A 13,388-nucleotide genomic window follows, 5' to 3' on the forward strand; every position below is an offset into this window, starting at 1 on the left:
CACGCAGGAGAGTTCACTTCTCTCCCCTAAGTCCCTCGATGCAGTGTGCCTGTTGCCAGCAGGACTCACTGAAAATAAAAAACCTAAAAACTTTTTCTAAGCAGCTCTTTAGGAGAGCCACCTAGATTGCACCCTGCTCGGACGGGCACAAAAACCTAACTGAGGCTTGGAGGAGGGTCATAGGGGGAGGAGCCAGTGCACACCACCTGATCCTAAAGCTTTATTTTTGTGCCCTGTCTCCTGCGGAGCCGCTAATCCCCCATGGTCCTGACGGAGTCCCCAGCATCCACTAGGACGTTAGAGAAATAAATATATTTCCCCATGCTCACGCAGCTTACCCAAGCCCTCGGATTCAAACAGATAAGCAACATCCACTTTAATGCTTTTACACCAGCGGAGAAAGTTGGCCGTGTTGTCTCGGGCAAAGAATGACCCAGGTGGAGCATCTTTTCTGCACGGAACCCTTCGCATAGGCACACCCTGGAGTGGGCAAAAGTATTGATGTGGTATCAAAAAGCTCTATGTGCGGGTAGCTCGAAGAGAGGAGAATATAATCAGGAGAACACAATATTTAATACACACAAATATGTACCCACTTTGGATAAGCAGATCTTAATATAACCCATATATACAGCAAATAAGAGGTCCCTTTACTTGCTATACGTGACAAGGGTGGGTGGAGTTTATTTAATAAGTTGTCGAAGAGCGCACTCTTGATAGTATGGTTTTGCACTTCACGTTAACAGCTAGTGAAATCTATTAGGTTTGTCATTTACAAGTTATACCTATTCCTGTAGGTGAATATATACAATGTTCTTGTTTAAATGGAGAACCAGACCCATAGAGGAGGAAAATTTATCATCTTACCATGAGTTCTTCAGCTGTACAGCACTGTCTCATAGTGTTTTGCACAACATGGATTAGCTGGCAGAGATAAACACCATTGTCAAGCTCTTCCATAAATCGATCTCCTCTAACCTCTATACCTGTTAAGAGACAGGATTGCAGGGATGTCACCATTACACATGCAGGCTGGGGTTAGATAGGGTTCCTGATTAATGAATGGCCACTGAGCACCGAGATGCCCGAGGACCACCTTTACCTACAAATAATCCCAGTTTCAGTTAGAAATACTGATTAAATGTTTGAAAGCTAGCTACATTAGATACCAACAACATTTATATGAAACACTTACCCAACAAGCCACTCAGCCATATTGCCAGATCTTCCTGCATAGGTACCAGCGTTGCTTCATGGCGCACAGCCAACCACTGGTCATACTGGAAGACATCAGTCAGACCCGGGCCATGTCTTGGCATCAACGGGCTTTTTGGACATAATGGAAGATCATCTCCAAACCATACCTGCACAATCAACAGACCACATTCTTAAAGAAAAGAAACGGAGCAGTAGACATCATAATGTATATATTGTATATATGCATTGTTCCAGCATGCACTAAAACAAAGATCTACAGCAATTAAGCAAATATCAGCAATAGAACATGCAAAGCAAAAAGAAAAAGGAAATGGTTTTGCTATTATTTGCATTGCAAATGAACACAAATGTAAGTCACTTTAGGCATATTACTTTGGAATGCTCATGATTTCAAGTAATTTACTAAAGAACATCACTGTAAATGTTGATTTACTTACAGGACTAAAAGCAACACTTTAAAAAGACATTCAATACACTTTAAATGGAGCCGCTGTGGCCGCTGTAATCAATCCTTAGCTTACGTACTTTTTACCCAGTTTGCGTACAAAGCCCCGTACAGTGTACGCACTTTGCGTACAAACGCTGCGATGGTCGTACAAAGTACACGCGGTGCATACACACAGAAAGACACACCGTGAGCACTTTGCAGCTACACGTGTGACTAGATTACACTTATAGAACATTAGCAGGGAAAGAGAGACACGACACCAATTTGTATTTCAAAGACTATTTTGGGATCTGACCCACCAACGGTTCTTTACTAGCAGGGGGTTACAATAACAACAATACAATACAATAAGAAAATGGCTACAGTCAATGGTACATACGTTTTGGTTTCGCCTGCGCTTCCCGGTCTGGTCCTCAATCATCAAGGTTGATGATCTTCAGAGATTGAGAGAGTGACCTGGCCTGCAGCTGGCTATTTATACATTTGTCCAAAACCTAACAATGGGAACTGTAATCTCTTTATCCATTGGACACAGGGATGGTCATTTACAGTACAGGAGAGGTCATAGGTCAGTTTGAATAGGTGGGCGATGTCTGTACCAGGTGCACTTGCAGATGGTCTCCTCTGGGTTCCCGCCGCATATCAAGTGTACAGTAAATATTTATATTCTGCTCCTGCGCATAACTATTCACAGGAGCGTGCGATCTTCTGCAAACTAACACCGGAATATTGCTCTTAAAATACCCTACAGCTGGATACCAAACACCTCCTTATAACCTAGTTCTGTCCCCTCCTGTCCTGTAAAGGTAAATCCCTTTGTTCTTATACCACTTAAACAGGTGTAACTCACTGGTGTGGTGCAGGGAGACTATGTGTACATTGTGCACTATTTGGATTAAATATGTAATGTGTTTTTATGGCTTTTCCATGCGATTACAAACACTACCGTAATTACTCATACCACGCGCTAATATGCAGGACCGCAGGAGCGACCATACGCAAATTGCGAATACGCGCACGCACGTCAGAGCAAGTACGCGCACGGAGGCCATCTGTGTGTAGTTTGTACGTGGTGTGTACTGCAATATTTTTCAACTTCGACAGTCCACCCTTTGGCAGTCATCAATAACTGCCACTAACTAATCAATAAACAAAAAATATTACCTATACAATATATACAGAAGCTTGGATGATCGGGGGAGAGTTGTAGGTGGGAAATGTATGACCTAGTGGGATAGTAAAAAGCATGTATGTATGAATCAATGTCTGAGGGGCATGTATCATCATGCTGTATATGTTCTAAATAAGCTTCGAGGTATTGCGAAGTATACATTAAATCCTTCTCATACCGTATTAAGGGTCTGTAAACGGGCAAACAAACACTACCAAGCTCTTTTCGGCTTCTTATTCCAACAAATGGGGTGCACATTTAGTTGATGATACATGGAGGAGGAACATATGTGAGTGCTAGTATATGTGGATATCACCTGTCGACTATGTGTGTCATTAACTGGAGGTTGCAGAAATGAATAGAAGACACATATATAAAAAAAATACATTCACAAACATTTTTGGTAGGGTTGACGTCTTTACCGGTTGGATGTATCTGGGCAGAGGGGGAGACAGAGAAAAAGGGGTGAAAGAAACAGGCCATGAAATTCATTTTTACAATCCTTATCATATCACAGTTTCTATTGAGGGGTCATAAATTAAGTCTGCTGCTGTAACAGCGCCCTCGCTCCTTAGACTCATCAAATTTGTGATGCGCTTGCGCCGCGTTAGAATTCGAACACACCTGAATATCAGACCAATAATTATGATGACTCCCAGGATACAAAGGAGAAACTTCCCCACACTCATAATGACATTTTGAGCCCAATCTCCTAACTCCGAGAACCATTTGCGCGGGTTCAACCATGAGACCCAGCCGGTCAGTTCATTACCCACAGTTGCTAAGGTAAGGTTGTGCTTCCTCCTGAACTCCCACTTCAACTGTAAGATCTCGTCCATCTTCTGATTGATGATCTCCGTGGGGTCGTCAGTGCTGTTTGTAATATATGTACAGCACTTCACACCATATTGAGTTGCCAGAGTAACACAGTACCCACCTGTCACGGCTGTAACATAATTAAGGACCATCCTGTGCTGGATCAGTTCCTTCTTGTAGGCTTGTAACTCGCTTCCCGTATACCTGAAGGTGTCATCATATATCTCGGTGATATTGTCTATCAAGTTCGCTAGCGCATGGATGTACCTATAATTTATAGTTCCTCTGGCAGTACGGGTGATATCTAATGCGAGAAGGAACTGAATGCCGGAGGATTCATGGGTCAAATCAAGGCTGCGTGTTCTGCCCTATCTATGAGGTGTCTCTTGATGATGTGTTCATAGTAAGTATGAGTATAAGGAGTCTGAGCGCTGCGGTGAACGTCTTTCATTTTTTCATGGGTTATGGTTATGACCTCCGGTAGTACTCTCCCAATATAACACAATCCCTCAGAGCTCGGAGCAAGCCACTTGTACGCTTTCCTCCCACATATGAAATAGGCATCATCTGGGAGATGATAGGGGACAAAATGTAATATCACCATGTTGCAAACTTTCCAGGTAAAGAAACCAATCCCTAGTTCTCTCATTTGCTCAGTACAAGTATCGGGCTGGATGATATGGGCACAATACCCTGACGATACTTTTCCAACCCACATGGTCTTGCTTCCACGTGTATACCTATACCGAAATTACCTCCCACTGTTGGCTATCAGGCGTACAAGTTCAGAGTCAATAGGAATCCTATCAGCTCTGTGTGAAAAAGTCATTGGGGTATATGCAATTGCGGTCGAATTGCCACAAATGTCGAAAAACGGGGCACTTTCGACACAAAAAAATGATTCGACAATGCAATACAGTACTTTGACAAAAAAAACATCCGTTTCAAATTCGACTTTTTGCAATTTGACAGTTGTCAAATTCGACATGTCTGCAATGGTAAAAATGCGGCTTTTCGACAAAAGTATATTAAATTTTAGAATGTCGATTCGACAACAGTGCTTTTCGACAGTCATTTCGTCAATTTCAGTCCGCCTCATTTTGCTGGCGGGATCTAATAAAAAAATTTAAAAACATGTTTTTTGTTTTGTTTTTTATTGCTAATAGCATATCTATTAATATTAGAAGAGATTATCTACTTGGATTGTCTATTAGGAGCCACAAGTATTATTTAATATATATTTTTAAATAATTTTTTTTTTATTTTTACTGACTAAAATAATATGAAGAAGTCAGAGCATGTTTTTCAGTGGGAATGGGTTAAAAATCATGAAAAAAAAAATGCGTGGGGTCCCCCCTCCTAAGCATAACCAGCCTCGGGCTCTTTGAGCCGGTCCTGGTTGTAAAAATACAGGGAGGGGGGGGGGGGGGAATGACAAGGGATCCCCCGTATTTTCACAACCAGCACCGGGCTCTGCGTCCGGTCCTGGTGCCAAAAATATGGGGGACAACGTAGGGGTCCCCTGTATTTTTAACACCAGCACCGGGCACCACTAGTTAGAGAGATAATGCCACAACCGAGGGACACTTTTATATCAGTCCCTGCGGCCGTGGCATTAAATCACTAACTAGTCACCCGTGGCCGGGAAACCCTGGAGGGGTGGGGACCCCTTAAATCAAGGTGTCCCCCCCCTCCAGCCACCCAAGGGCCAGGGGTGAAGCCCGAGGCTGTCCCCCTCCCATCCAAGGGCTGCGGATGGGAGGCTGATAACCATGTGACAAAAAGAAAGAATATTGTTTTTTGTAGCAGAACTACAAGTCCCTGCAAGCCTCCCCCGCAAGCTGGTAATTGGAGAACCACAAGTACCAGCATGCGGGGGGGGGGGGGGGGGGGGGGGGAGAGACGGGCCCGCTGGTACCTGTAGTTCTACTGCAAAAAAAATACCCGAATAAAAACAGAACACACACACACACACCGTGATAGTACAACTTTATTACATACATGCACACCGACACACACATACTTACCTATGTTGACACACCGACTCGGTACCCTTCACCAGTAGAATCCATGGGTTACCTGTAAATAAAATTATACTCACAAAAATCCAGTGTAGATCTGTCCTCTTCTTGTTTGTAATCCACGGACTTGGCAAAATAATAAAACGCAAAACCCGGACCACGCACTGAAAGGGGTCCCATGTTTACACATGGGACCCCTTTCCCCAACTGCGGAGACCCCCCGTGTCTCCTGTCACAGAGGGTCCCTTCAGCAAATCAGGGAGCGCCACGTCGTGGCACTCTCCTGAATGGCTGTGCGCGTCTGAGCTGTCAGGCGGCGCATAGCACTATCCCGCTCCATTATAGTCAATGGTGGGAACTTTGCGGTCAGCGGTTGACCGAGAGTAACCTCAACCGCTGATGCAAAGTTCCCACCATTGAATATAATGGAATGGCATAGCGCTATGCGCCGCCTGACAGCTCAGACGCGCACAGCCAATCAGGAGAGTGCCACGACGTGGCGCTCCCTGATTGGCTGAAGGGACCCTCTGTGACAGGAGTCACAGGGGGGTCTCCGCAGTCGGGGAAAGGTGTCCCATGTGTAAACATGGGACCCCTTTCAGTGCGTGGTCCGGGTTTTGCGTTTTATTATTTTGCCAAGTCCGTGGATAACAAACAAGAAGAGGACAGATCTACAATGGATTTTTGAGAGTATATATTTATTTACAGGTACACCGTGGATTCTACGTGGAGAAGGGGACAGAGTCGGCGTGTCAACATAGGTAAGTATGTGTGTGCATATACGTAATAAAGTTTTACTTTCACGTGTCTGTTATTGTTTTTATTTGGGTATTTTTTTTGCAGTAGAACTACAGGTACCAGCGGGCCCGTTTCCCCCCCCCCCATGCTGGTACTTGTGGTTCTCCAAGTACCATCTTGCGGGGGAGGCTTGCTGGGACTTGTAGTTCTGCTACAAAAAACAATATTCTCTTTTTGTCACTTGGCTATCGGCCTCCCATCCGCAGCCCTTGGATGGGGGGGGGGGGGGGGGGGGGGGGGGGACACACACACACACACACACAGCCTTGGGCTTCACCCCTGGCCCTTGGGTGGCTGGAGGGGGGGGGGGGGGGGGGGACCCCTTGATTTAAGGGGTCCCCACTCCTCCAGGGTACCCCGGCCAGGGGTGACTAGTTAGTGATTTAATGCCACGGCCGCAGGGACCGATAGAAAGTGTCCCCCGGCTGTGGTATTATCTCTCTGACTAGTGGAGCCCGGTGCTGGTGTTAAAAATACAGGGGACCCCTAAATTTTTTGTCCCCCGTATTTTTGGCACCAGGACTGGACGCAGAGCCCGGTGCTGGTTGTGAAAATACGGGGGATCCCCTGTCATTCCCCCCCCCCCCCCCCGTATTTTTACAACCAGGACCGGGAACCAGGAACTTAGGAGGGGGGACCCCACGCATTTTTTTTCTTGACTTTTTAAACACTTTTGTGCCGTCCATGAAGTCGAATCCAGGATGCACACAATCGTCAATTGGTCCGTTTTTCGACAGCAGGACTGTCGAATTCGTTTTTTATTGAATATGTCGAATTCGGGTCCTGGCGGGAGGGTGTCCTGTCGAATTGTGTCGAATTTAAAAACTGTTGAATTCTGCAATTGCATATACCCCATTGTCTGGTTAATCCAAGTCACTTCCCAATTTCCGGTAATTGGAAATATTGAAACACAACAGGGACCTATCTATGTTGTACTGGTGGAGCTTCAAGCTAGGGGGCCTAGAGATATTGAATTTCTTGTCCACCGGTATCCCACCCCGTAATTAGAGTACCTCATCTATTGTTAAAGGGTATGATACTAATCCTGACTTACTCTGTCCTTGAGGTACCTGTGAGCACACCCAACATTCTGTCTGGTTTAAGACCTTACCCACTAGTGAGTGGTAATCACTCAACGGATGTCGGTCTATGTCGATATTAATGTTGGACTGACATTTCTAGATGCACCCATCTTCAACTAGATTCTCACAATTCCTACAATATTCATCAGACAATAACCCTTCACATTGCCTCCGAGCTCCATGACTACCAGAGCGCTTACTGATACCAGCCTTTACTCGAGTGATGTGCTGCTCCTGAGATCCTACAAATTCATACTCGCCATCAGAACCCATTCCAGATCCCTGCTAGACCTCTCTGGGACCCTCACCAAAACAAATTGTCCTGATCAAAAACAGAATTAATAGTAGAACCCGAAACGCAGTCTCTTGTGTTAGATCCATTTCGTTAGGGGAAAGAAGGAAAATAAGGAGGAGAAAAGAAAGTAACATACAGGGGGATAGGGGGGGCGGGGGGAGGGAGGGAGTGAAAAGAGAAAATGGTGCGACAACCGTTCTAGATCTTGTTGCTCTCCGTGCTCAGGTGCCTTTCAACAGTCCAGCCTCTCAACTTTCCCGGAACAAACACTCTAGTGATACGAGGTTCTCTTTACCTTGCTCTTGGTCACGAGTTCTCTCCAGGTCAGCGACCTTCTTGCAGTGGGACAAGTGGACCCAAGTCTCTCTTTCGGCGACCTTTAGTGCTGTCGTGCTGGTTAACAAGACTTGGTATGGTCCTTCCCACCCGTCTATGAGAAAACCTGAGCGTAAGAAATTTTGAATCATCACAGCATACCCAGGCCCAATGTCATGACAATTACTGTGCGGTAGGTCAGGAATCACCAGCTTCAGATTTCTTTGTTGATTTCTCAGCTGCTGGCTCATCCCAACCAAATATTTCACAGTTATTTCATTATTGCATTTCAAATCATCCTGGGGGTCTATCATTACATGAGGTTGTCGACCAAAAAGAATTTCAAAGGGTGATAAGTTAAGCGGAGACCTGGGAGTGGTTCTGATGCTGTACAACACTAGTGGCAAAGCTTCTGGCCACAGCAATCCAGTTTCAGCCATCACTTTGCTCAGCTTGTTCTTAATAGTGCTGTTCACTCTCTCTACCTTTGCACTCGCCTGTGGCCGGTACGGAGTATGCAGCTTGCTATTAATTCCCATCAGTTTGCACATGACCTGAAAGGGGTACCCATTTTATAGGTTAAGTCGATCACTTTCAATCATTCTAAGGATACCATATCTACACACAAATTCCTGCACAATTTTCTTTGCAGTGAACGTAGCAGTATTTGTGGCAGCAGGGAACGCTTCTACCAAGTTGGAAAACACATCGATACATACTTACGCATTTCAAATTCCTACAGGGTGGTAACTGTATGAAGTCGATTTGTATTACCTGAAAAGTTCAGTCTGTCGGAGGGATATGGGATGGCTCTGTTGGTATTGTCTTCCCAATATTCTTCCTCAAGCAAGTACAACATGTCATTGCTCTCTTACCTGCATGAGAAGAGAATCCTGGCACACACCAGTAGGCTCTTACCAGTTTGCACATACCCTCTTTGCCCAGATGAGTCAGACCGTGTGCCGCCTCAGCTAGACTTAGAAGATATGCTCTGGGGGCCACTGGCTTACCGTGTCCACCTGTCCAAAGTCCGGAGGACTCCTGACCATACCCCTTCGATTTCCAGACCGCCTTTTCCTGTAGGGAACACAAATTTTGCATTTCAATTAGCTGTCGTGTGTTGACCGTGTTAAATGTCATCAGTTATGTGATGTTCGTCTGTGTGAGGGTGCTTGCTGCTGATTTAGCAGCTTCGTCTGCCCGGCTGTTACCAAGTGAAATTGGGTCTTGGTTGTAAGTGTGTGCTTTGCACTTGATAACAGCCACTCTGTCTGGTTCCTGTATTGCTGTCAAAAGCCTTTTGATGTGGGACGCATGCGCTACAGGTGTGCCAGCTGCCGTCATGAAACTTCTGAGGCGCCACAGGGCCCCAAAATCATGCACCACTCCAAAAGCGTATCTAGAGTCTGTGTATATATTAGCTGACATACCTTTGGCCAATTCACATGCTCTGGTTAGGGCGACCAGCTCAGCAACTTGTGCTGAGTGCGGTGGGCCAAGGGGTTCAGCTTCTACGATACCTTCGTCATCTACAACTGCATATCCGGTGCACAAGTCTCCCGATTCCGTCTGTTTATGGCAACTACCGTCAATGTAGAAGGTAAAGTCTACTCCTTCCAGTGGGTTGTCACGGATGTCAGGTCTCGCAGTGAAAGTTTGGTTCAGGTATTCCATACAATCATGCGTATCAGTATCTGCACTAAATCCTCCTTCACCATCATTCTCATCCTCCACCCTTTGTGCCTGTCCAGGCACACTTGGCAAGCAAGTTGCAGGATTTAGTGAGCTGCATCTCTTAATGGTGATGTTTACAGGGGCCATCAGTGATGATTCCCACTTTGTAAACCGAGCAGATGAGACATGTCTGGTTTGGGCGGAGTTTAGTAAGGCTGATACTGCATGAGGTGTATGGATGGTCAAGTCGTGTCCTAACACTACGTCCTCGCTTTTACTTACCAGCAAAGCTATTGCTGCAACACTTCACAAGCAAGTGGGGAGTGTCCAACTGTGCACTATAGTAAGCTACCGGTCTGCTGGCATCGCCATGCCTCTGTGTTAAAACTCCTGCCGCGCAAGCCAGCACTTTCAGTACTGTACAATTCGAAGGGCTTCTCATAATCTGGCATATCTAATGCAGGTGCTTGCGATAGACACTGTTTGAGTCTCTCAAACGCCAGTTCAGACTCATCTGTGTGAGAGATCCGTTCCGGTTTGTCCGAAGAGACCATTTCTTGCAAAGGTAAAGCCAGTATAGAGAATCTTGGAATCCAGTTTTGACAGTACCCACACATTCCAAGGAAAGTGCGGGTCTGTTGCTGAGTTTGTGGCAGAGTCATGTTGCGAATCGCCTGTATTCTATCAGCAGTGAGGTGTCTAAGTCCTTGTGTCAAGCAATGTCCCAAATATTTGACCCTGGTCTGGCACAACTGCAACTTATCCATTGAAACCTTGTGTCCTGTATGGGAAAGATGAAACAGAAGCTGTTTCGTATCTTTCAAGGACGATTCAAGTGAGTCAGAACACAACAGTAAGTCATCGACATACTGTATTAGCACTGATCCACTCTCAGGCTGAAAGGATTGTAAACAGTCATGTAAGACCTGGGAGAAAATATTTGGGCTGTCAATGAAACCTTGGGGGAGACGAGCCCAGGTGTACTGTACTCTCCTGTACGTAAAGGCAAAGGTATTGGCTGTCAGGGTGAAGAGGGACAGAAAAGAAAGCAGAACAGAGGTCAATGACCGTGAAGAATTTTGCTGTAGAGGGAATTTGCATGAGGATGACAGCTGGATTGGGCACTACGGGGAATTGGCTCTCAACTATTTTGTTTATCCTCCTTAGATCCTGCACTAGCCTGTAACCCCTCCCCCCACTCTTTTTCACAGGGAAGATGGGACTATTGGCGGTGCTGGACGTCCTGACTAGGATGCCCTGCTGTAGCAGCCGCTCTATGACGGGGTACACTCCTAATTCTACCTCTGGCTTCAGAGGATACTGAGGGATTTTTGGAGCTATCATACCATCTTTTACTTTTACTGCTACTGGAGCTACATTCGCCATCAATCCAGTGTCCTGTCCATCTTTGGTCCAAAGGGAACCCGGTATTTGTGAGATCATTTCCTCTACCTTTGATGGACACGTATCTAGAACAGTAGAATGCGACATTAGCCTTTGAGGGGTGTCTAGTATATCTTGCACATCTTCAGCGTGGTTCTCCGGTATATCCAAGAAGACACCCTCAGGAGTACAGTATATGACACACCGCATTTTACACAATAAGTCTCTGCAGAGTAGATTAGTCGGAGCCGATGAAGCCAACAGGAAAGAAGGTTTGGTTTGCAAGGGCCCCATCGTAATCTCTGCAGGTCTACTCAAAGGGTATTGTTGCACCGTTCCTGTTACTCCCATTGCCGAAATAGTTTTACCCGTGGTCTTTACACCTGATGTGGAATTCAACACTGATCTGGCCACCCCTGTATCTACAAGGAAAGGTAATGGTACACCAGCTACATCAACCATGACCTCAGGTTCACTACCAAGGCTAGCAATCAACTTCACTGGCTGCAGACTACAGGTGTGGCCCAACCCCTATTGTGTAGTGGGACCCTCCCGCAGCGCATTGGCAGCTACAATATGTGAGGGGGGTAGCCGTGATTTTTCGGAGGCCTGCCAGTCCCTCCTTGGTGGGTACCTCCTTGTTTCCCCTCTATGTGGCTCATAATCTCTCCTATATGGTCCCTGATCCCAATTATGTGAATTGTAGTATGGCTCGTATTCAGGTCTAGGGGGTCTGTATACGTTATGTGTCCCTTTATTCCCAGAGTCCCTTGCAAAATGTCCTTCCTTATTACAATAGAAGCATACTATTGACCGTGACTTACCATCAGGGTTCTGGGGTTTTCCTGTAAGAGCCTGTATACAGTACTCACCGTCATCAGCTTATCCCCCCCTTGCGACTCCCTGTGCTTACTGATGTTCCGATCGTGCTCGACAGCAGACTCTCTCAACGCAGCCACCGAGATACCTCTCCAATTAGGTAGAGAGGTTTGCACCCTTGTTCTCAGTGCCTCCTTTAACCCATCCATTAACACAGAAACAGCTACCTCCCTGTGAAGTGCATTATTTCACCTTCTTTTTGTCTTATGGAGAAGATTTTATTCCATTTAACAATAGTAGGGAAATACACTACTAATTGCAGGTTGATTTGCCGTACATTCTCCTGATTGTATTCATCAGTGAGAGGTACCTCTGCATCTAACTTACAATCAGTTATGAATTTCAGGATGTCAATATTTAAGGGTAAACACACCCGTAGCACTGTTCGCCAATCTTTATTTGTGGGCTCGTGGGCGTTACCTAACTCTTCAATGAATCTCTGGCATCCGACTAGATCTTTCCGGGGATTGGGAAATTCTGACATAATTGACCTTAACACTGTCCGGGACCAGGGACAATGCATGGCAATGTTCCTGATGGGAGTCACCCCCTGAGTGTCAGTTTTCCCGTTGGGAACTGCAATCACCCTGACAGGATTTAATTCAACTACATCATCCTGGCTTGACTCTATAATGTGAGGAGCTATTGTCTCTGCATAGTGTATGGTGCCGTACTTACCTGTGGACACAACCTCACTTATCCCTCCGCTAGGGGGCCTTGCTACAACTCTTGGTGGTTGGGCCGTGCCCTCCTGGGTGTCCTGTATGGTGGCTGCTAGAGAGTGCCGATATCATGCTGGGCTCATCCTCCTGCTCACAATCCTGGGGAAAATTTAGAACGGGATACAACTGGCAAGGGTTAAGGTTAGGGTTAACACATTTATCAATCATTTTCCTATCCTTTACCGATGCACCATTGCTAGTAGCCAATTTCTCACCATCAATATATGGTGGTGGTGGTGGAGCGCTTGCAATTGCTTTCCCACTAGATTTGGAACTTGCTGTGCAAGCCAGTTCCTTTTGCATCTCCCCCTCTTGCTGCCACAGGTTTAAACAATTTGTATGTCTGACCCTTTGTTTTCTGGATTTAATTAGACATACTTTAATCCTTATGTTCTGTAACACCTCTGATTCAAAGCTACCCATCTTTGGGAATGGGGCCCCATCTTCCGCAGTCATACGTACCCACTCATTGCAAAAAGCCTCAGTGTGTGAACCATATTTTACACACATAATAAACCTTGCTGACCATCTCGGCCGCAATTCTGACCTTCTCGATCCCAACTCTT

General features: G+C 45.8%; 1 protein-coding gene across 2 annotated transcripts in view; it reads right to left on the reverse strand.

Annotated features, from left to right (window-relative positions):
- GAS2L3 (growth arrest specific 2 like 3) overlaps positions 1-13,388 on the reverse strand; it is a 111,532-nt gene that overhangs the window by 22,993 nt on the left and 75,151 nt on the right. For both annotated transcript variants that reach the window (XM_063927832.1, XM_063927831.1), the window contains 3 exons: positions 1,196-1,364; positions 868-986; positions 339-480 (listed from right to left, as the gene is read on the reverse strand). In XM_063927832.1, the coding sequence (XP_063783902.1) occupies positions 339-480; positions 868-986; positions 1,196-1,364 (430 nt within the window). The remainder of the gene's footprint in view (positions 1-338; positions 481-867; positions 987-1,195; positions 1,365-13,388) is intronic.

Source organism: Pseudophryne corroboree, chromosome 6 (assembly GCF_028390025.1).
Source record: "Pseudophryne corroboree isolate aPseCor3 chromosome 6, aPseCor3.hap2, whole genome shotgun sequence".
Classification (NCBI taxonomy): domain Eukaryota; kingdom Metazoa; phylum Chordata; class Amphibia; order Anura; family Myobatrachidae; genus Pseudophryne; species Pseudophryne corroboree.